Consider the following 25385-nt stretch of genomic DNA (forward strand, 5'->3'; position numbering starts at 1 on the left):
TTTATTCTCCTACTTGCCACTATTCCCTTTTATTTAACCATTTTTAAATTTTTTATTATTTTTTTAATTTTTTTATAAATAATTAAAAAATTAACATTATTTTTTATTTTTAAATTATAAATAAACAAAAATTATATTAATGATTCAAAACTATTTTAAAAAATGCTTTCTGAAAAAATATTAATTTAAATAAATAAAAATTATTTTTTACATTTAATTTTATCTTTTACATTTTAGAAGTAAATAATTTAATAATTAAAATACCATTTAAAATAAATATATTCACTATTTTAATTTTTTTTATACTAAAATGTACTTTAAAGTTTTTTTTACTATTATAAAATATATTTTTTTTTAATCTTCTTCCTTCCTTATTTTAGTAACTTTTGAAAATGACTTTTAGTAATAAGTTATATAAAATGTTACAAATTTATTTATTAAGGATTTTTTTAATGATTTTAATTAATTGAAAATTTATTAAAATAAGAAAAAGAAAAGGAAATAAAGAGGATGTATGGAGAGTTTTTATTTTAAATACTCAATTAAAATGTTTTTATATGACCTAATTTTAGAAGTGGATTATATCAATACATAGTAGAGATTAAATTTTTCTTATATAAAAGGGTTGAAAGGTATATTTACTTATTTTAGATGAAAACAAGTAACGAAAAATTATATAGATTATATTTGAGTTTGGTTTTAAAATATTTTTCTAGCTTTTATTTTTTATTTATTTTTTTAAATAATTTTTATTTTCTATATTGTCTCTTTTTGAAAATACGTTTAATTAAAAAATGAAAACTATTTTTAAAAATGAAAATTGAAAACCTTGTTTAGTACTAATTTTTTTCAAATGAAAAAAATTATTTATTCATTTATTGCGGCACTATACAGTTGTATTACACAAACTGTACAAGAAAAATATACTAAGTGTACAAAGGCATACAAGGCTACCATTTGTGAAATATTATAATAGATTATGAGTTATTCCTTTATTTTTCTTATCACTCCATAATCAAATTATTAATAATTTAGAAACCTTTAAGACTAGGAATTACTATCCTAGACCTACATTTCCTGACATGCAGTTTGAGGAAAGAAATCAGTATACTCAAGCCTCATACACCAGTGGTACTATCTATGAATGGAACATAGACGGTATGACTGAGTATAACATACTCACTAAGCTTCAAGAAATGACCATGGTAAGTACAGCCTATAAATTAAACAATAGACTGCCAGATCATGCTGTAGCTCAGACCATTGTTGCTGGGTTTACAGGTCAGCTTAAGGGTTGGTGGGATAATTATCTCACTTTCGATGATAGAAATAGTATCCTTAAAGCCTATAGGATTAATGAGAATAGTGAAGTTGTTAAGGACGAAGATGGCCAAGATATAGAGGATGCAGTGGCTACTCTAATCTACTCAATATCCAAGCACTTCATTGGAGATCCTGCAAAAATTAAGGATAAAACTGCAGATCTCTTGACCAACCTTAAGTGTCCTAAGCTTCATGATTTTAGGTGGTATAAGGAAGTCTTCCTAACCAAAGTCATGCTAAGGTCAGATTGTAACCAATCTTTTTGGAAAGAAAAATTCGTCTCAGGATTACCCAAGCTTTTCTCTGAGAGAATTAGGATCAAGATAAGGGAACAGTATAATGGTCAAATCCCTTATGATAAGCTAACCTATGGTGAGATTATAAGCATTGTCACAGCCGAAGGGATTAAGTTGTGCAATGACTTCAAGCTTAAGCAACAAATGAAGAATGAACAAAAAATCTACAAGAATGAATTTGGATCATTCTGTAGCCAGTTTGGTTTCAGCCAAAAGGAAACTATGCCTCCCTCTAAGCAAAAACCAAGCAGGAAGCCTAGCAAAGATAAGTTTTACCACAGTAAGAGAGGTACCTATGACAACTATAGGATGAATGATACTAAGCAGTCAAGACACGTCCAAAGAAGGGTCAACAAGGATACCCAGAAAAAGCTAGAAACTCCTTTAGATGTCAAGCCAATTATCTGTTTTAAATGTGGCAAAGTTGGCCATTATAAAAAAAATTGTAGAGTTAAGCAAAAGATTAATAACTTAAGTGTCTCAGATGACCTAAAAAATATGCTTTGTAAGGTAATGTTAAACTCCACAGATTCTGAATCAAGGACTGATTCAAATAATGAGGATGACATTAATCAACTAGACAGTAGTGGTGAAATTTCTAGCCAATCTTCTAGTGACCAAGCCGAATGTATTAAAGGTAATTGTAATTGTCGTCCTAAATCTATAAATGTCATAAGCCAAGATCAGGAATTCATCCTAGGTACTTTAAGAAAGGTTGAAGATGAAAAGACTAAGCAAAATCTCTATGAAGTTTTTAAGAAATCTGTTGTTAAGGTAGAAGCCAAGAAGACTGTTAATCCTTATAACCTTAATGATATCTTAAACAGGTTTGACCAGCAGTCTCCCAAGGAAGTCAGCATTAAGGAACTTCATGAAGAAGTTAAGCAGTATAAAAAAGAGATTAAGGAATTAAGACAATTCATAAGTTTAGGTCTCTCTGATCTCCAAGATCAAATCAATAGAATTGTCAACCAAGGAAACCTCATGGATATTCCAGAATCTTCTCATGTTAATAATAATGAGACAGATGCTTTTTTGAATACTGTGAATAGGGTTATCTTCCAAAGGTGGGAAATTTCCCTTACTATAGTAGTCAAAGATAAATTTGTCCTTGATATTATTGCTTTGATTGATTCAGGAGCAGCTGAAAATTGCCTTCAAGAAGGTCTTGTACCTATTCCTTTATGCGAAGAGACTAGTCAGTCTCTATTTGGAGCCAATGGCAAAAGACTTGCCATTAAGTATAAATTAACAGATGTTCATATCCGTAATCATGACATCTGTATTAAGCAAACATTTGTCCTTGTTAAGGATCTTAAGGAAAAAACCCTCCTAGGAATACCATTCTTAAGCTCTATTCATCCCTTGTGGGTAGATAACCAAGGTATAAGAACAAAGCTTTTTGATAAGGAAATTCTTTTTGAATTTGCTAATCCTGTCACTCTTTGTGATCAAGATATTAATCTGGTTAGAATTGAAGATCCGCCTAAGATTTTAGGTACCCAATTCATTCATAATCTCATTATAAATAATATTTTAAGCATTCCTTTATGCATTTCAAAATTTCAAACTGATATTTTGAATCAAGGAATTTTAAAAGTTGTTTTCACATCTGAGAAAACAATTAAGTATATAACTTTTAAGTATAGTTTAACTGATTGGATTATTTTAAACCCTAATTTTCAAAATAAGTTTATTAAAGGAGAAAGTTCCATTCCTAATCACTCAACTCGTGGAATTTGCAGGGTTCATGAGACCATGGCCCCTAAAAAGAATACCCAAGCTCCTAACCAGAAAACCCAATCCAGTCAAGCTCCTTCTCCCCATAAAATGCTATGGAGCCAACAAGTTGAAGAAGAAGAAGCAAGGCTTCATTCTTCTAACCCTGTGCCTAACAAGATGATGACCTTGTACTATGATCATTCTGATCCAGCTAATCCAGTCAAGGCCACCCAGTACCCAGCCATTTCAGGGTCTCAAACCTTCAAGCAAGTCACTAAGGCTAATCCCTCTCAAAAGGAATTAGCATCAAGCTCCTCTTTTTCAAACAAGCAAATTGTGGTGGCTGCCAACCCCACACCTCTTTCAACAAAATCAAGATATTGACAAAATGATTTAAATCAAGCTCTTTTGGTTATAAAAAGAGAATTTTTCTCTGAAAACCCCAGAGAGATTGCTGCAAAAGCTTTTCAAGAGAATTTTCATTATCCCTCTGGTGATATTTTAAAAACAAGAGAGTTTTATGAAGCAGTCCTTACAGAAACTGGTTCTGTTAAGATTAAGCATTATGCTGATAAATTCAGCAATATAGGTTTGGCATTTTCCACCTGCCATATCTATAAAATTCTTACTGTTAAGCAATGGGGTGGAAATCCTAATCTTTCAAGGGAATTTTCTGAACCATCAAAACCAAGGTTTTTTAATTATTGGGATTATCAAAGAGCATGGTTTAATGCTTTTCTGATCCAAAATAGGGACTTCCATCATTCATGGATGTTCTATTTTCCATCTAAGAATCAGCTTTCCTCTTTCCCATTTTGGTTCTACAGTTGGTGGACTTATTATGGTCCGACTATTAAGATTCTTCTTAAGCCCATCCTGGATGGCTTTGAGCTATTCAGAAGTTCTTTTAATATCCCTAGAGAACTTTCAGCTTTTCCCCCTTTACTATTCTTTTTTAGCAATTTTGGCCTTGCTTGGATAGTCCAGTGGGACTATATTATCATTACGAACGAATCAGCAGCCTTTCCATCTCTGGGAAGGACTTTTAAAACTAAATGGTGGGATGCCTTGAAAAATGATGCATCTATTGATACAGTCAAACAGTATTTCCTCAAAAATCCCACACAAGTCTCAACCAATGATGATATGTCTCAATTTCTCCTCAAAAAGCAACAACTACAAGCCATGCTCGCAGCAGCTAAGACCCCTCAAGATTTCCAGAAAATCCTTGAAGAAGGAAGCTCAAGCTTTTCCCAAGAAAATTCTTATACAGAGTCTGATGATTCAACAAGCTACCTTCCAGACAACGGTGATGACTGTGAAGGAATCCTTCCTCCAATAAGAAGATCTAAGTAATCATCAGCCAAACATTATAATTTCAAACAGTTAACATGCAAATTAAATTTAGTCCATGAAAGCTACCAAGGAAATGTTTAAGTTTAGTTTTGAGCAAGGGAAGTGTAATAACAAGTTATTAAGTTAATATTCTATACAAATTTTAACATAGTCTTTCCTATAACAAGTTATTATTTACATAGTATTAATCTTAAAGTCACACGAGCCCATGACGCATGACATTACAAAATCAAACTCCACGTGGGCCCATAATGCATGGTATTAAAAAGTCAAAATTCAAATGAAGTTAACTAATGAATCTGTGATGCATGGTATTATAATATAAAATTGCCACATGCTCCAATTTCATCATTCCATTTCCGTTTAGCACATCAAAAGGACCATGCAACTATTCAACACATTAAATGCACCTCAAATTTTCTTTTGCCATTTCATTATTTGCTAAAAAATGAAGGTAAGATTAAAAATTATGATTAAATTAAAATAAAAACTAAAATTACAATTAATAATTAATAATTAAAATAAGAACCAAAATGAACTGGTCATGGAAATTAAAATTAGCAGGTGATTCGAATTTTAAAAAAAAAACTTAAAGTCAAAAACCAAAACTATAACTAAAATTAAAATTGAAGTTGAAATTAAGATTAACATTAAAATTAAAATCACAACCAAAATTAAAGTTAAGATTAAGATTGAAGTTAAAACTGAAATTAAATTCAAAATTAAGGGTAAAACTAAAATTGAATTTAAATTTGAAGTCAAAATTATCAAAGACTATACATATATACTTTTAAGTTTATTGACATCACTTTTATTCCATTATAGCATAATGAAAATAAAAAAAATGAAACATTGTGAAATATCAAAATAGAAGAGTAAAGTAGTGCCAAAATAGGCATTAAGTATTATAAGGAAAGCGAACCTATATAATACTAGCTAGAAATGAAATTAGAGGTTTACAACAAGCAACTTTGACAAATGATAGTGTAGACCCTCGTTTTGGTCTATAAGTCTTTAGGATATTTTGAGGGCTGATTTTCACCACCACTTTGAGGAGCTTTTGGCAGCTGGTACGAGAGGGTGGCATGAGAGGAGTGATCTTAGAGGTAAGAAATCAGGGATTGACACGTTGCATGGGGATATTCTGGCAGTAGTGAGGCGCGTATTTTTTCTGTTAGAGGAGGTAGGTGCTGATTGGTGCAGGGGAACCTTTGGCAGGAGGTGGTGCTTTTTGGAAGGCTTCCTGGAGATATTGTTGGTGATCTTTTGCTTGGGCAGGGGGGCAGGCTGGTTACAGAGAAAAAAGGGAAGAGAATAGCTTGAAAGGGAGGATATTCTGAAAAGAGAAGTTTCGTGAGCGAGGGGATACAGGAGAGCTTTTCATGAGAGCTCAGGGGGGTGACTTGAGTGAGGGAGAGAGATCTACAGAGAAGAAAGAAGAGAGTTTTAGCTGAGGAGCAAGGGGCAGGAGGCTACTTTTGGCTGTTGGAGGAGGATATTTTTGAGGGGGTATTCTTTCTGGGAAGAGGAAGACGGCAGAGCACAGAGGAAAACCAGAGAGAAGTTAAAAGAAAACAGAGGGAAGAAAGGGAGCACCCTCAGGTACCTTTGCTAGACCACATTTTAATTGCCATTGATATCATTTGTTTTGCTGTGACTATGTGATGAAGTATCCATACTTTGTTCTTCAGTGGAAATTTGTTTTAAAGTAATCTGTTTCCTTCATATCTCTCATTTGGATATTTGAGTCATATCTTTGAGATCTTAGTTCCTTTTGGTTTTTCCCATCCATGCATAAACCCCTTAACTCCAATATGAAATGGAGCTCGGGTCGGTGTTTTCTTTGGTTCAGTTGCTACTTTGTTTCTGTGCTTGCTCCTTTGCTGTTTTCCCCTGTTCTTGGTGCTCTGCCATGGTGAGTATCAGATTTCGCATCTTTACCTAAAAGAGTAAAGCATTGCCGGAGGAAATCCGGTTTGGGGTGCTTCTGAAGGAGCTCAGCATCAGAGTCTCTGGTAGATATCTGGACAACGAAAACAGATGGGATTGCTCAGACCGTTTAAGTTGATGAATTTGTTGAAGTTGCAGATTCTGCCTTGTGTGGATCAGTAGCAGTATTTGGGTGTCCCTGATGCAATCTGTTCACTAGCTGCTAGTTGACTTGCCTCTGGTCCATTGTCCATCCTTTGGATAACTGATTGAGGAGTTTGTGATCCATGACCAGAATGCTCCTGGAGAAAATGAATTCCATGAGATTAGCAGCCCTAGGTGTGTATCAGAAACTTCCAGGTTAATGATGGCTGCAGACTTGTTCATGCAAAATCATGTGTATATATTGATCCTTATGGCTCCCGATATGTCAAATATATCGACCTTTCCAGGCTAAGATTTGTTCACCCAAATCTTTCAGAGAGAATTTGCACAGAACAAAGCAAGCAAAGCTGTCCTCAAACAAGCCGCCGCCGGCGAAACGCCTCCGCCATCATCGAAGCGCCAGTCCAACCATACTCATCAAGATCTTTTGATATGGCACACTACTCCAAATGTCTTGTATCATGGACTGCTTATGATGGAGTATAACTGATGGAAATTGACCGAGTTTTGCGTCCTGGTGGCTACTGGGTACTGTCTGGGCCATCAATAAGTTGGAAATTCAGACCTCTTTTCTAGCTCTGGAAACGGTGTGGGAGAATCTGGGTCCGGGCTGTTGGTTTTTACTCTGGAAATGAGGGCTTCTTTGTTACAGTTACAAGCATTTCGTTGGGATAGTTGGAGCTGCGTCAACTGCAATGACTGCCCTCCAGGGGACTGCATGATTCAGATTGACCAGAAGAATGAGGCCATCCTCTTGCCTATCTATGGGTAACACAGACGCTCCTCAATCATAAGGTTGCTGTAAGACGAAGATCACAGCATCGGACTCACAACGTCCACTCCCTTTCCTTGCGGCTGAGACGCTACCTTTGTAATAATGGGTAGTAGCAAAATAATAATGTAGAGGTTGAGAAGTTGGGCGAGACGTCCTCACAGTAAACTTTCGGAGGTCACATTCACAGGCTTGATCATCTTCCATAGACAGCAAGCAGCATGACAGTCGTTTATCTATCCTTGAGTACATGAAGCACCATTGTTTCTCCAACATCAAGCCCATGAATGCCATCCAAAACCTTCATGCCTCCTAAGCTCACCATTTCATTCTTCATAGTCTTCTACACCTATCACCATTTCTTTAATATCCTTTGACCCACTTCATCTTTCATCCTTCCACCTTTCATGCCAACCATACTCATTTCTTACTCGTGCTCACAGGAATCATGCACCTCTCTCTCATATCTTTCCTACTCACTCACTCTATCTTTCATCCATACACCCTCAACAACGCACTCTCATACCTGTCTCCGCTTCAAAACTTAATCGACACCTCAACTGCGATGAACACTAATTCGGACGATCACCCTCGTGGAGTATCCCGTTAGTTGCTACCGGTGTGTCAAAGCAGCTGCGTGTAACCTTGGCTTGGTACTGATGTGCAGCGTGACAGCACATGGATATATAATAAGATTCACCATGAGATCAGTCCGCTTTTGCAAAGCTCATTCCCCGTCTGATCATGGTGACAATAGAGGAAATAAGGAGAGGAATTCTGGTGGTAATAGGGACCATTTACCATTTGAAACTGAATATTGGCATTTTTACCCGAGAATAAAAAATGGAAGTATTAATTGAGACGGGTTCAAAGTGGACTTGAATGGAAACAACAGATTCAAAAGCAATTCATTATTGCTTTCAATCGTTCAAGTTGGCATTCTTGGATAATAAATCTGTCTATTGGTTAGAAAACAGATGAAGACATATGTTGAAGTGTTTGATCAGGCCCCTATCAAGTTGACTTTAAGTTTTTCTAAGCTCTTTATGGATGCTATCCAGCAACTTGTCTTCCCCTGTACGTGTTCCTGATCACTCTATTGAGGGTCTCGTATCCTGTGAACCATTATTTTCTAGGTGCAAGTGAGCATAACAGCAATGGGAGATAGTGGCTCAAGAAGATTCAACCCAATTTTGAGTATTCTTCAAGTCCTAAGTCCATTCCAGAGATCAGTGCACGTTATTTTGGTGGTTTCAGAGTTTCTTCCAGGATGAACCCTAGCCAATTTAATGGTGCAACCTGAATGCAGTTTGACTCAAGGAGCCAAGAGAATCCAAGACATAAGTTCAAGGTGTCTCATCATAATGCACCAAAAATGAGTCTTCACCAGCATAATGGGATTGGTCTGTCAGAGACTCTTCTTATTAATACAGCCCAACACTGTTGCAACTTCTAGGGCAGACACATGTATGATCCCATTTCTTTGCATGGCCACCATTGGCATGCAAATCTTGGTGGCCACGTGTCACCTCCTTTTATTCCTCTCATTTCACCATCCTTAGTTTTTGAAAATAATCTTCCTAAATCCTATTTTGTAAATAATTCCTCCAATTCAGTTTTTTTAAATGATCTCAACTTCAAAATTTTCATCCTTAGAGTTTTAGGTACCAAAATCCCATTTTCAATAAAATTTGACCGCCATTTTCTTTCCGGTAAGCCACTTTCAAATTTTCTTTGATTTTTAAAATGTTTTAAAATAAGTAAGAATTAAATCCCGTAATTCTAAATAATGGAATTTATGGAATTAATTCATGCAAAAATAAACGGGCTTTGGTGGGGGCCCCATATATGTGATTTATGATTGATTGATTGATTGATTGATTGATTGATCCGATTATCATGCATGATTGATTTGTTCTGTTTTGCGATACGCATATATTTATCCTATATTGGTTCACTAACCTTTATTTCCCTTGAAGTAAACTGGCTTGTCGCCCAGGTACGCCCCGCTCTCACTTTGGTTATTCTTCATTAAGTGTTCTGATTCTCATACGTGCATAATCATTTTAGGTATTCATTGATTTACACATCAATTGCCACATCAGCTTCATTTTATTAGTAGAGACCCAACTTTAGGGACTTAGAGGGGTACTACGGTCTTTACTGTACCTTCCCGATAAGTAACCTAACCCCCGAGCCCGATCCGGTTTTTCGTAGATCACATTTTCTAAAATAAGGAGTCATATTTAGAGTTTTCTTTCTTATTTTGTTTACCTTTTAAAAAATAAAACAAAATAAGTGGCGACTCCAAGTCATTTTCTTACAATAAATAAAATCGATTTTCAAATAAAAATCGAGCTCGCCATCAAGTGGAAAACGCATGAGCCGAAAAGCGAAGTCCACAGATAGGTAAATACAAGCCAATGAAATATAAGAAAAATTAATATTCTCTATTTATGGCATTTGACATAATAATAAAATAAATAAGAGTAAACATGATAATGAACAAACAGTTGTACGGATATCTAGATTCAAAAGGCAATGACAATCTCCAATATTTTCATAATCAAATCTATCGGTTTAGATCCATGTTTCAAACATGCATGATCAAATCAGTGGTTCAAACATGGTTGGACCTATGGTTCAATCATGATCAAACCATGATGTAAACATAACTTCATAAATATATAATTTATATATTATTAAAATATATAAATAGTTATAAAAAATAATAATATAATAAATGATTAAATTTTGTAATAATATTTAAATTTTTTATCTTAGATATTATCAAATTAAATCATGATAAGAATACGTATAAATGTAAAAATATATTTAATTTATTAAATAAACATGGATAATATTTAAATGTGAAAATATTTTCTAGATGGAAAGAAAAATTATATTATTGAATTTTATCCTATTAATGTATCATTTTAAAAATTATTAAATTATTAATCTATATCACTTTCATATTTATTATTATACAAATAATATTTATAGTTATTTAAAGGTTTTAAATAATGGAAAAAATGTCTATATTAGTTAACACATTAATTTGTAACACGACTTTATAACAAAACTAGTAGCCCAATGGTCATCGGTTCCAATATTTTCCTCTAATCCAAACTTCCTTGCAACATCTTTTTTTCCATCCTCTTTTCTAGACATCCCATATAAGAAAGAGAATAAACTAACAAGGCCTTTGGAATTCCTTGCAGCACCTCAAATTATCTAAATCTTGTTTATCATTCGATTCTCCAATTTGCATGTTTAATCATACAAATGAATTTCTCTACTCATCTCTAAGATTAAAATTCAAATCAAATTCAAGACCAATACCATAAGATTAAATTTAGAATTAAAATCTAAACAAAAGTCAAAACTAAGATTAATCTCAAAATTTTCCTAGGTTTGTTTGAGTGTGTTTAGGTTATAGGTGTTTGCTAAGAAAGATTCACAAAAATGGAGTAATTTTTTGTTTTTATGAAAAAGAGAGAGGGAGAACATATTATGGTTAAGATTCTATTCCATGAGGCCTTAGTTAACATTATTTTAAGAGTTTGAGAGGGTTTATTTTAATCTTTATTCTATTATAAAATTATCAAATAGATGAACTATTAGTGCTTCAAACTAGGTTGACAATTTTATTATATTTAAGCATTGATTCTAGCGCCAATCACTTTCTTGGATCTTTATGATCATGATCAAGTTGTTCAAACATTGATTTCAATTGGGGTAAGCACATGTTTGGAGTATTATTACATTGCAAGGGCTATTAAAATTAGAAAGTTAAACAAGAACACTGCAGATGGGGTTCCCTCAACTTCCACTGATGGAGCCAGAGCAACTAACGAGATTAGGAAGCGTTTCAGAGTGCGTGATAATCTACCACTTCAACATTGATTTCTGTTTGATTTGAAGCTTAACTGGTAATTTCGTTCATTAACCGTTTGTTTTTTCTTCTCTTCTTTTCTTTTTGGGTGCAATTTTATAGGAGAAAATGAGTCATGTGGAGAGGATTGAAGGTCTGGCAAGAGCTCGACAGCAATTCGCAGGGCAATTCGGACGAGGAATTATACTTCAGAAAAGGATGAAGCCTTCATCCCAAGAGGAGACATCTACAAAAATCCATACGCATTTCATCAGTTAAGCTCAAAGTTAATCAATTCTATTGAGGAAGAATAATTTAATTTCTAAACTAGAGACATGCATCATCTTTATTTAGTTATTAATCTCTTTGGTGGCTTCATTATGCAAGAAAATTTGATTAAATAGGAACCTTACATCTTGAAAGATTTTTGTAAGTAGAATATGATGTTGAAAAACCATGATTTTGTAGACAAAGCAATGTAGCATTTTGTAATGCATGTTTGAACAAGAAACTATCCCTAACTTATATTTTTAGATTCGACACATAATTCAAAAATTATTAAGAAATAATTAAATAAATAAAAATACTTCTAATATATGATTTAGAAACTTATCTTAGTTTGATGGTAGTTTCATATGATATTATGATTTTAAAACTAAACATAACAATAAAAAGGACAATTGAAGTAAAAAGTATATTTTAGGAGCTTGAAGATTTGGAAATCTTAGCTACCAGTGACCAAGTCAGCAAATGACTTAAGAGCAGGCAACATCTAACTCTTGACTTCAGCTAGGTAAAAACTGAACAAAAAGCATTTATAATCTAATGATAATTTTTTTTTAAAGTTCAAGGGGCATATGCTCCTTTTGGGCATGCATTAGATATGCCCCTGTTAGCTAATATTTAAATATATTTTCTTAATAAAAATTGGGTGTTCGACAAAATTTTAAAATATAAATAAATCTTTTGATTTTTTTTTTTTTATTGGTATTCATTAAATGTTTCTTCCATTTTTTTTCTTTTTACCAAAAAAAAGTAGAATTTATATTTAAAAACTCATTAATTGTCCATGAAAACATTTCTGATAGCACTTTTACAATAATCAATTTGGAATGCCTTTCATTTTCTTCTATCAAATAAGAAAAAAAAAATGATGATAAAATATTAACCTTCACTTTATTTATTTAAAATTTTGAAACATTATTTTGACAAAAGGAGACATCTAGAAAGTCTTAAATTAATGATCCTACCTATCTAGTCTAAGAACAGTTCAGTCTTTGTTTCATTAACCCATAAAAGGGTGTTTCCTTCTAATGGCTTGTAATTTAATTTTTTTTTATCAAAATTTAAATTATTTATTTACCAAATTTAATTAAAAAAACCAATAAAAATATTTAAACTAAAAAGTCTTGTATAATTTGTAGAGGATATATACAGCTATTACTTATATATGTTGAGTCAATAGTGTGCATGCAAATTTAGAAAAACCAAAACCTTGGCAACATTGGAAAAAATCTTAAAATAATTTATGAATATTCTTAATAATTGTGACACAAAATATCATGACCTAGATGCATATCATTTATATCAGTAACATTAACAAGGATCCTCTTCATTTTCATTTTTTTTCCACACGCCTCATTGATGGTGCTATGATAAATTGGTAAGACTACAATTCCATGTCTTTTCTATATATGATTTCTAGGACACACTTTCATGTATTGAATTTATAGTAAGTTTAATTTTGGATTTGGATTAAATTGGTCCCTTGAATATGATTGAAAATAATTAGGAACAAATTCATATCGTTTTCAATCTTAGGTTGTGTTTGTTTTTTGGTTGAATAGAAAAAGTTAAAATATTTTCTTTTTTCTATTCAGTTAAAAGTGATCTGTTGACATTATCCAATATAACTAAATTGAATCTATTGATAATAAGTTCACTTAGTTATGTTGGATGATGTCAACAGGTTACTTTTAGCTAAATAGAAAAAGCAAAATATTTTAGCTTTTTTTATTCAACCAAAAAACAAACACCACCTTAATCTAATTATGAAGAATTAAATTTTGCTATTAGTTGCAATCCATTCCAACAACTAGATTAGTTTTAGTGACTTTTTTTTTTTTTTTTTGCATATTTGGTATTTATTGTAGGTTATCATATTATTATTATTATTATTATTAAGAAGTCACATATCACCTTTGTTTTGTCAAAATAATTTAGGTTAATTAACAACCAAAACTAGTTTTTGTTTATAAAAAACAGTAAAACTCTTATACAAAATACTAGGGATTTACTTTAAAAAATAATAATTTTTAGAACAGTTTAAAAAATATAAGTACTATTTTTTTTTTATTATCTCAAATTTTACAAATTTTAGAATAGAAAGTAAATTCTATTTTTCTATAAGATTTTTACATTTTAATAATAGCTATTACTAGTTTTGTTTTTAAAAAATAAAAATAAATAAAACGATATGACAAAATAATAAGGGAGAATTGTGTTTTGGGCCCAGCTGGGCCCAAAAATTAACAAATGGTCCATATATGTTACAGAATTAAGCCCAACACCCAGACAAAGTCTGAAAATTGATAAGAAGGCTATACAATTTATAATATGCCGAAAATGCCCTTTGCTGGCTAATGTAAAAAAAAAACAAAATCCATGTTGGATTTGCAATTCGTTTTCCCCAAAATTGAGAGGCGTTTTCACATTCCTGAGTGTTTCCCTCGTTTCCGCCCAAAGAATGCCCTAATCCTCTCTTCATCTGGAGTTTGCCGACCATCCGATTAAAAACAAAATCGATGTTGGATTTCCATTTCGTTTTCCCCAAAATTGAGAGGCGTTTTCACATTCTTGAGTGTTCCCTCGTTTCCGCCCAAAGAATGCCCTAATCCTATCTTCATCTGGAGTTTCCCGGCCATCCGATTTTAGGTGTAAACGGTGGAGTTTTTCATCTCTATCAATCCATTGGTGTCGACGATCACCACCGGATTTGGGTTCTACACAGGATGAAGCCAAGGCACCACAACCAGAGAGTGTGTTGAACATCAGATATGGAATTGCTGGTAATAGAACAATCAGAGCTCATACGCCTGTCACTGTGGAACCTGCTGGATCTGAGGGTTCTACACAAGATTTAATCTTCAGGAGTGCTCTTGTTTTACAGAGACCTGTGATGGATCCGTGCCTTGCAGTTGGTTTTCTTCCTCTTTCTTCAGGAGGCCTTAGAGTTGGGTAGCTAGTAACCATGAAATGGAGAGTTGAAAGGTTGAAGGATTTTGATGAGAATGCAGTTTCTCAAAACAATGTAAGTGAGAGAACTTTTCATTCTAGATTACTGCTCAAAATGATTGATTAATTTAGGACACTAGGTGTTCCTTTGGTACTTAGGGTTTAACTTTGAGAGCATGATCACTCTCAAGCTAAGTCTGTGCCATGCTGTGGTAAATCATTGCCTTAGTCATTTCATTTGTGAAAAAAAGGGCTTATCTATTAATCTCCTCCTATTCTCTTTTCAAGTAAAGTATCCTTAAATACCCTGATGTTTCACATTTTTTCCGACTTTGCTAAAGTAAACTAAGTTGTCTGTGGCATCCTAATTTAATTTTTTTCATCAAGATAATTATATTTTTAGTTAAAAACTAGCTCTAACACTATTTTTCAATTGGTTAACACTAGCTCCAGCACTCGATCCATGAAAGTCTTAATGCTCTATTCACAATATGAAATTCTTTTCCCAGGGTAACACTAGCTCCAGCACTTGATCTATGAAAGTCATAATGCTCCGATCACAATATCCGAAGTTCTTTTACCTGGGTTCAATGTTAAGAAAAATTAGATAGTAACTCAAGTTGGGGTATTTTGTGTTTGCTGTTAAAATCTAAAACTGTCTTTGGGTATTATCCTATTACTTACTGTAAGGGATATGTGACTTTAAGAGGAACTCTTGTGCACATTTTTCGGACGGATGACATAACCCTTTCCTTGTGCAACAGGATGAGGTATTATACGAAGTCAATGCAAATTCTGAGAATTGGATGATTGTCGGGAGGAAGAGAGGCCATGTATCACTCTCAACAAAGCAAGGTTATTGAATTACTTTTTATTGACTTGTGGGTTTTTGTTAAAGGAAATCATCATAGGATCTTATTTGTACTTAGCATTTTTTATGACATGTTAAATATATCTTTTACTGTTACAGGTTCGAGGATAGTTATTTCTATTTTGTGCATGCCACTGATGGCCGGATACGTACATCCCCCAAAGCTTGGGCTTCCAAACGTTGATGAGGCAAATATAAGTTGTAACCCTGTTGGCCCCCACCTGGTCTGTGTTTTGCCTCCTGTTTTCAGCTCTTCTTTCTGTATTCCAGCATGATTACTCAAGTTCATCATCCATTTCCATTATGGTTGGATCGGGGTTTTCCTTTTCTTTTCATTTCATTTCATTTCATTTCATAAAAAATTATAATGATAGATATAGATATTAGATATCCGATTTTTGTTTAACGTTGAGATTTGTAAATCTGTAATTTTACCCCCAACAGCCCACCAAGATCCACACCTCCCAACTGCTTGGTGGTTGATTGTATTTTTTTTTATTTTTCAATTTTAAGAAAATCAAGAGAACTCTCATTTGAATTGAATTTGGGTTGGGTAACTATCTGGGTGTTTGAAACATCTGTGAGTGGTGTAATTTCCTAGCTCATGTACAGTGGAACTTTGGACTGTTACAATGTTGTAAACAGGAACAATTTTCTTCTTAGTTGATTTTTTTGTTGTTATTCTTCTCTGTTTTCATTTTCTTTTCCAGTGAGGATTGATGATTGACTCTTTGGGTTAAAGAAGTAAGCTAGTTGATGGCTCATTTCCTTGTTTATGGTGTTATATGCATAAACACATATATTCTACCTAAGCATGCTGTGCACATACATATATGGAAAGAGCTCATGTTTCTGCAAACTTTTAACAACTAAAATGAACATATGGTTTGTGGTTTTAGAAATTCTGTTTTGAACCTTCTTTTCGGAAAAAGACATGTGTGAGACATGAGCACAAGAAAGTGTTTTAATACTCGTTTTGAATATATGCATAAATATATGTACTTGCATGCTTACTACATATATAGAAAGGAATCTTGTTTCATCAGAACTTTTGATGGCTAAATGAATTTATGTGTTGTGGGTTTTAAATTTTGTTTGAGGGGCAAGACATCACCTCAAGAAGCATAATAATACCCCTTTTTGAATAATACCACAATTAATGAGTAAAATGCATTTTAATTGACATCCTAACTAGAAGGTTGGTCGAGTCTTGGGGCTCCAGATGAGGCACAATCACTTTGATCTGCTGAACTTACAAGATATTTGCCTTTGCCTTGACATTGGATGTGATAATGCTGCAAAATTATTCCTCCCTCATGATCTTAAGTGTTTGGAAGTAAAACTATGAAAGAGGTTGGGTTTTCCCAAACTTAAAATTTTAGTGCTGAATATCAGGACTCAATTTCAGTGTTTTTCGGTGGATACTCCTCATAGCAAGAGGACCTCTATGCTTGGTTTTGTTAGAAATATTGTATATGCATCAAGTACTACAATATACTAAAATCTTCCTTCAAATTTTTATGTATTGTTGTATGGTATATGGTATGGGGTTGTTGATTCTCGTTTTTATGTATTGCCCTATTTATAGGCACGATGCACTATTTTGGAATTTTTCTTATTTAGAGTTGCTTTTAGTAACCAACTTAATTGAAAGTGCACTTTGAATGTGGTTTCTTTTTAGTTGTTATTTAATTCCATCTCTGTGTCTACATTATCGAGCATTTCTTATTTGGAGCCTTATTAAGGATGACAATTTCTGTTACATTATTTTACGTATTGGGGTGACAAATTTTTTTTTTCAATAAAGCGAGACTTCCCCTATATTTATTTCCAAGTTGTGAATTAGTCCTGTTATCGCATTATCTTCTGGTTGCACCTATTTCAATGTGCCATCAATTTCTAAGATGTCATAAAAATTGTCTTTCAATTTGTCCTCAATTAGATATACTTGTTACACACGTTGTCCATATGGTTATTATCTAGTAATTTATCTAGTTGCCGGTTGGATAATCGATCATACACGTGTTTGCTTCCAAACTGTAAGCGTTTTCCTAAAATGCCATATTGTTATGTATTTCATTTATTTTGCAAGACACTTTGACTACATTTGGCTGACATGATAGGATAATATATACATATCCTAAAAATCATTGTCAATGTAGAATATGATGTTCTTGGATATTATATCGGATAGAAACGATATTCTAGTTCATTATATCCAATCAGAGATGTTATAATATGCTCATGTTTGATTTGTAGAATAAATGAAAAATAAAAAGGAAAATATATTGCATATCCGTATTTGATATTTTTTAAAATAAAAAATATACCAAGTGCCATTAAAAAAATGAAGAAAATGGATGAGAGGAACGAATTTAGGATCCATGGGATGTATATATATATATATATTTTTGATAGGCAGATCCATGGGATGTATATATCTCATGAGATTTAAAAAAAAAGTTGGATAAATTATCTCATCACTTATCATATCCTATTAGTTGAACATAAGATATGAGAAATGACGAGATCTTTGATTATTATAAGGAATAATCGAGAGGTTTACTTATCTTATCTTATCTTATTTCTTATCACCAATGAGAGTTTCTCTAAACCATTTTATCAGCCACCTTCATAAATATTTCTTTATGACCAATCTCCCAAGCATGAAGCTAATCTTGTTTTGTAAATTCTTGTCTAATATCTTAACCTCAACTCAAATAGTAATTAAATCTTGCCATTAATGAAGCCTTAATAAATAAACTATTTTATCGGTCACCTTCATAAATTTTCTTTATGGCCAATCTCCCCAAGCATGAATCTTATCTGGTTTTGTAAATTCTTGACCCATATCTTAACCTACGGAGCTTTAACAAATCCATGGCATCTAATAACAATTTTACGTGAAAATTAAAATGGAAAAATCCATGCAAATGTCTTAGGTACCAAGTTCATTTTCATTCTCCACTAATCAAGCATATCATATTCAAATTTTGTGTATGCAGTTTCCCAGGAAAAAAAAGTTCAATGATAATTTGTTTTCCAGAAGGAACAACCTTAATTTTCTGGAAATGGGGGTAAGTGAAAGAGATTTCTGACGTTCCATTTTTAGAAATAGACAAAAATCAACATTAATACTAAAACATTTCTTGAAAAACAATAAAAACAACACTGCGAATATAAGCGGAAGAAAAGAATCCTAACCGCTGAAACAACTTCTCGGCGGCCTCGGTCTCTCTGGCTTGATACAGTGCCTTCAACACTAAATTAAACGACGCTGTATTAGGAATGATGGCGTAGTCCTCCATCTGCGCCACCAGATCCAGCAGCTCCCCAACCGAGGCGTCGATCATTAACTTCGCCCTCAAGTAATGGTTATACAAGTTCACATCCGGCTTATCCGGCTTCCCATTCTTATCAAGCGACCTAATCCAAAACTCGAATAACTGATTCATATCCGCCCACTGCTGCGACGTCATCCAGTCGGCGAACACGTTTATCAGGCACGGCACATCCAGCGTCTGCGACAGCGCCTGCAGCCGCGACGAAGAGGACTGGTGCAGAAATCCTAGAGGAATGATGGACTGAGCCTGGGGGATGGGGCTCCGCCAGTTCTCGTTGTAAAGCGGGCTCCCTGAGGCGGGGTTGGGAGGAAGTGGAGTGGGAGATGGCGGGGAAAGACTGGGCTCGGCGAGTTGGGGTTCCTGGGAAAGGAATGTGAAGGTGGAAATGGAAGCTTTAAAGGGATTGTTGTGGTGGTTTAGGGTTTTGAGGAGGGTTTTACGGGCTCTGGAGAGGATCGCCATTTGGGACGCCATTGATAAGCTCCGCTCAGTTCAGAGGTTTCATCGAGAGTACTAACAGAAGCGAAGGTGACGTGGCATTTCACATTTAACACAATTGTCCCTTTTAATTTACAGCAATCTGAGTTGGAAATTTGAAGGGTATATAGGTCACTCAATATCTCATAGCCTTTCTATTAATTCTGTAACATATATGGACCATTTGTTAATTTTTGGGCCCAGCTGGGCCCAAAACACAATTCTCCCAAATAATAATTGCATTCTATCAGTTAATTAAATATTATATTTTCTTTCTCAATTTCTACCATTATGAAATTATATATTTTTCTTATTCTCATAATACACCTACATTACATGTATGTGCTTTTTATTAAATAAAAATTACAATTACTAAAATCCATCTTTTTATTTTTCTCTTAATCTCCTTCTTCTATTTTTTTCTTTTTTTAAAAAAAAAAAAATCTCATTTATCGATTACTTAAATAACTCTTTTATAGGCTAAAATGATTAGTGAAGGGTTATAAGCACTTCCTACTTATTGAAGCTCTTTTTCAACAATAAATAAATAAATGATTTTATGTGTGGAGTTCTTATTAATTGCATCTTTATCATAAACACTTTTAAGTATAAACTAAAAAAAACAAATACTTTCATAGTGTTTTTTGTAATAACAAAAACAAATGAATTTTGAAATAATCACATACCATTAATTGTTAAGGAATCACTTCAAGTGATTCTTTAAATTTTTTGTGTTCAAAAATTTATTAAGCATCTAATTTTTTTGTAAGAAAACGCATTTTAGTATTAGAAAATATTTTAAATCTTTTTTAAAATCACTCTCAAAAGGATTCTTAGTGAAGGTTTTTTTTTTTTTTTTTTCCAAAAATGATACATTTTTAGTTTATATCCAAATACAAATAGGTTTTACATAAAAAAATAAAATAAAAATAAAAAATAAAAAATGTGTGTATCTTATTAAGTTTTTTTTTCTTTCTAAAATTTATAATTTTATTATGTAAAGGTAAGACTAAAAAGCACTTTTTTTATTATTATTATATCTAAAGACCAACATGTTCTCTTTATTAACAATAACACAACAAATTAAAAATGTTTTTACGATAATTATTTTCAAATATTATTATTATTATTATTATTGTTCAACTGAATCGATTTTGACACAATTAATTTTTTTCAATTATATAATAGGAGTCATATAGAGATGGAGAAAAGATTCAAGATATGGGCATACAGAGAAGGAGATCAACCCCTAATGCATGATGGACCATCCAATGACATCTAGGCGATGGAAGGGAAATTCATGGATGAGATAGAAAGTGGAACGAGTCATTTTTTGGCTCCTCATCCTAACGAGGCGGATGCATTCTACATCCCCATGAGTTTAGCTAAAATCGTTCATTTTATCTACGAGCCTCCAGAATACTATGGTAATTGGATTCCACGATTGGTCACTTTGTAGCGATTAAATATCCATATTGGAATATAAGCAAGGGGGGTGACCATTTCTTGGTTCCTTGTCATGATTGGGTATATAAATTTTCCCCACTACTTATGATATCCACATTAGAATCTATTTTTGGAAAACAATAATCTCTCAGGAGAGATCTCGGAGGGAGTACTTTTGGAAAGTTCCTCCCTAGAATTATTGGACATCAGCAACAACCCCTTTTCTAGTGTAGTTGCTGATTGGATTGGCAACTTCTCAATGTTAACTTCACTCATCTTGTCCAGAAATTCTTTTGAAGGTGAATTCCGAACAGGCTTTTGCAAACTCAATAAGCTCCTCTTTTTAGACCTCTTAGAGAACAAAAATAGTCCAGCGTCCATACCTGATACCTCCTTGTGCCAATTTTCCAACCATGAAGTACTTACAATTGTAGAGCAATGAATTAACAGGATTGATACCATCTGTTCTTTCAGAAGATCGCTCCCTCATAACACTGGACTTGAGGGACCAAACTATCAACCACAATCCCTCCTTGGATTAGTTTACTTTCAAATGTGAGGGTTCTTCTCTTTGAAAGGAAATCGAATTCAAGATTTAATTCCTGCTCATCTGTGCCAACTTGAAAAAATCAGGATAATGGATCTTTCTCACAATAATATCTCTAGATCAATTCCTTCTTGCTTCAATCAGATCCTCACATTTGGGAGGAAAGGAGCACAGGAGGACAAATTTAGAAACGTTGATTATGTGTGGGCGGCAAATCTTTCCTTACCAACGTATATGGTGAGCGTGATGTGGTGGAATTCATATTAAAAAGTAGGTCTGAGTCTTATGTTGGAAGCATTCTGCACTTCATGTCTGGAATGGATCTTTGAGGTAACAAATTGACGGGTTCTATTCCCCCTTAAATGGGATATACACAATAAATTTGTCGCACAATCATTTTAGTGGATACATCCCAGAAACATTCTCCAACCTGAAGGAAGTAGAAAACTTGGACATATCCTACAATGAGTTGACAGGTCAAAATCCTCCACAATTGATAGAGCTCAAAAACTTGGCAATCTTCTCTGTTGCTCACAACAATTTATCAGGGAAGACTCGAAAGAGGAAGCTTCAGTTTACGGCATTTGACCAAAGTAGTTATGAGGAAACCCTCTTCTCTATGGACTACTATTAGAGCAAAGTTGTACTCCAACTGGGCCCCACCAACAACACCGCCAACTTTAGAGAATGAAGAAATTGGCTGATGGAAAGCCATATTTTGGTGGAGTTTTGTAGGTTCATATGGAGTGTCATTCTTAGGCATAACAGTGTTGCTTTACTTGAGCAACGCTGACATAAATTAATGTCCCAAAGAAATGGACATTGGCTTTTATTTATGGTAAATAATTTCTATGAAATCTTGTCATAAATTTTTATTTATGCCAAATAATTTTTACTAGATAAGGATTCAACATATATATTTTTTAATGAATTTATATTTCATAATTTTAAATTCAATATGGTAAAAAATGAATAATTTTTATTTTTATAAATCTAAATTCAACATGGTAAAAAATAAACATATTGGTATTTTAAGAATTTATATGAACATATTATGTATAAACAAGCACCGTGACTCAGAATGAAAATACAAAAGAAAAATAAAGGAAAAGTTAATTTTATTTTTATAATATAAATATAATATTTTCAAAATGAGAGAAATATGATTAAATATATTTAATTTTAAAAAGAAAATATTAAATATAAATAAAATGACTTAAAATACAGTATGTATAAATTAATTTAACATTCATTTCTCCATTTTTCTGTGATTGGATCTCATTTGCTTGTTCTCAATTCTATTCTACTATCAGTATTTTCAAAGTGTTCACTCCTTGTACCTTGCTTGATTTAGATGTCATTTTCTAACTTCAATTAAAGTAATGAATCACTTGTGCCAATTCCAAGACTTGTATTTGCTTTCCAAATGCTATTTTTAAAATTTTAAATGGAAGTAACTATGTGTGATTAGAACCTCTTATCTTATTAGGCTCAGATCAGCTGCAAATGCAAAACAGAGCCCAAGCTTGTCTTGAGACTGTTCCCAGCCCTTAAGCTCCAGCCATATGGTCCTGTGATGTATAATTAGAACTTCAGTTGGATTTTGGTTTGACTTGAATTAACAGCTCACCGAAATAGTGAAATATATTGTTTAACTTACAATCTCTTTTTGGTATTAATTTCTCTGATACACTAACTCATGCATGTGCTGAGATGTTTATTGATCTTTTTTACTATTAATTTCAATTTTAAGTGGACTGCTCAAGGGTTCCTGGCCTTGATTCCTCACATAAATGAAGATGATGCTGCACCAAGGCTTGATGTAGAAGTTCTTAAATAACATTGAACTCTCTTCCTTGGATGAACGGAAACAATACATTTGAAAAATGAAAAAGAAAAATGATACATTCTTATATTTGTACTCGACCTGGATCTAGATAACATGATATCTTCTTGTTTATCGGTTTTATGACTGAATTTTTACTTGGTGCTGATTCTCTGACAGGGAGCCATTGATCTTCTTATGACAGTCTACAAAAAGGAATCCATTTCAGTTGGTAAGTTACTTCATTAACTTAAGACAATGATGCACTGATGTTATCTTGCATTTCTAAGCTTAATTTGCTACATAACAAGGCCTAACCGCAACTTAGGGTAAAGTAACGAATTCTATTCTGTATTCCACTTTGTTGGGTTATAGTTTTCTGATGAAAAAAAGCTTCATTGCATTTTGTCACTAACTTAACCCACCTATATTGTTGGTCTCCGCTTTGTGTCTGTTGCACCTCGTAGCAAGGGAAAAGAAAATGAAAGTAAAGGAAAATCTATCTGTTTCTTTTCATGATTTTACTCTATGTTGCACATTAAAGTTGTCTTGTCCTTTTGTCCCCACATGGTTGCTATATTTTCCAATAAAGCATTCATTTTCTGTTAAATCTTTGCTTCTCACCCATTTAAGATTCTTAATTTCTTATATAATCATTCTATACATATGTTTTGGAGCCAATGAACGGTTTGTACCATGAAGCTGTTCAGCTTAGTAGGTACAAAGTAATGTCCTCTTAGTGGAAACTGGAATAGAGATACATTTGTATTTATTGGTTTATTTATTTATTTTTGCGTGAGATTGTAGGGAGGAACGGCATATCTTTATGCATGTAAAACCACTGTTCTTTTTATTGGCTATATTGTTTTCTTCCCTTTTATATCTTTCAAAATCAAACAATGCATTTCATTGAATTACACAAGGATATGTGGAAGGATGAGTTATCCTTGCAAACATGTGTGTCATGAATAATGTGTGGAAAAAAATTCAATAATAAGAGAATGAATAATGTGTCATGAACGACATAAAGATGATAAACAACACAACTATCTATGGTGGAAAAGAAATATAAAAGCATAAATTAAAAGAAGGAAAATGACAAAGGATTGAAGGAGTCATAATTCATTGTTACTCTATCTGGTACCCTATTGATGATGGAGAGAGAAGACTAGTGTGTGGAATTGGGTAAACCGTGAAATGGACATAAAGGTTTGTGGAAATTTTTAAAAGGATGAAATTTGTGTAACCATTAATGCTGGAGATGGAACTTAACATCAATTTGACTAGGTCAAAGGTGTGGAAAAAAATTCAATAATAAAAGACTGAGCCACATAAAGATGATAAACAATACAACTATCAATGGTGGAAAAGAAATATAAAAGCATAAATTAAAAGGAGGAAAATGACAAAAGATTGAAGGAGTCATAATTCATTGTCACTCTATCTGGTACCCTATTGATGATGGAGAAAGAAGACTAGCGTGTGGAATTGGGAAAACCGTGAAATGGACATAAAGGTTCGTGGAAATTTTTAAAAGGATGGAATTTGTGTTGAAGACAGATTGAAGACATGGAATTTGTGTAACCATTAATGATGGAGATGAAACTTAACATCAATTTGACTAGGTCAAAGGTGTGGAAAAAAATTCAATAATAAAAGACTGAGCCACATAAAGATGATAAACAACACAACTATCAATGGTGGAAAAGAAATATAAAAGCATAAATTAAAAGAAGGAAAATGACAAAAGATTGAAGGAGTCATAATTCATTATCACTCTATCTGGTACCCTATTGATGATGGAGAGAGAAGACTAGCGTGTGGAATTGGGTAAACCGTGAAATGGACATAAAGGTTTGTGGAAATTTTTAAAAGGATGGAATTTGTGTAGAAGATAGATTGAAGACATGGAATTTGTGTAACCATTAATGCTGGATATGGAACTTAACATCAATTTGACTAGGTCAAAGGTGTGGAAAAAAATTCAATAATAAAATACTGAGCCACATAAAGATGATAAACAACACAACTATCAATGGTGGAAAAGAAATATAAAAGCATAAATTAAAATGAAGAAAATGACAAAGGATTGAAGGAGTCATAATTCATTGTCACTCTATCTGGTACCCTATTGATGATGGAAAAAGAAGACTAGAGTGTGGAATTGGGTAAACCGTGAAATGGACATAAAGGTTTGTGGAAAT

At 33.1% G+C, this 25385-nt stretch overlaps 1 protein-coding gene across 1 annotated transcript; it reads left to right on the forward strand.

Annotated features, from left to right (window-relative positions):
- The first annotated feature begins 14554 nt into the window (after positions 1-14554).
- Positions 14555-16028, forward strand: LOC117925304 (trafficking protein particle complex II-specific subunit 130 homolog). The gene is made up of 3 exons (XM_034844292.1): positions 14555-14747; positions 15436-15526; positions 15642-16028. The coding sequence occupies exons 1-3, from the start codon at positions 14688-14690 to the stop codon at positions 15815-15817; spliced, it is 327 nt and encodes a 108-aa protein (XP_034700183.1). The 5' UTR covers positions 14555-14687; the 3' UTR covers positions 15818-16028.
- The last annotated feature ends 9357 nt before the right edge of the window (positions 16029-25385 follow it).

This window comes from Vitis riparia, chromosome 11 (assembly GCF_004353265.1).
Source record: "Vitis riparia cultivar Riparia Gloire de Montpellier isolate 1030 chromosome 11, EGFV_Vit.rip_1.0, whole genome shotgun sequence".
Taxonomy (NCBI): domain Eukaryota; kingdom Viridiplantae; phylum Streptophyta; class Magnoliopsida; order Vitales; family Vitaceae; genus Vitis; species Vitis riparia.

What these genes read in the sequence shown, in the direction of transcription:
- LOC117925304 (XM_034844292.1), top strand. Translation starts at nt 14,688, where the DNA reads ATGAAATGGAGAGTTGAAAGGTTGAAGGATTTTGATGAGAATGCAGTT. An exon ending in ATGCAGTTTCTCAAAACAAT is followed by an intron (nt 14,748 to 15,435) that starts GTAAGTGAGAGA and finishes CTTGTGCAACAG; the next exon opens with GATGAGGTATTATACGAAGT. An exon ending in ATCACTCTCAACAAAGCAAG is followed by an intron (nt 15,527 to 15,641) that starts GTTATTGAATTA and finishes TTACTGTTACAG; the next exon opens with GTTCGAGGATAGTTATTTCT.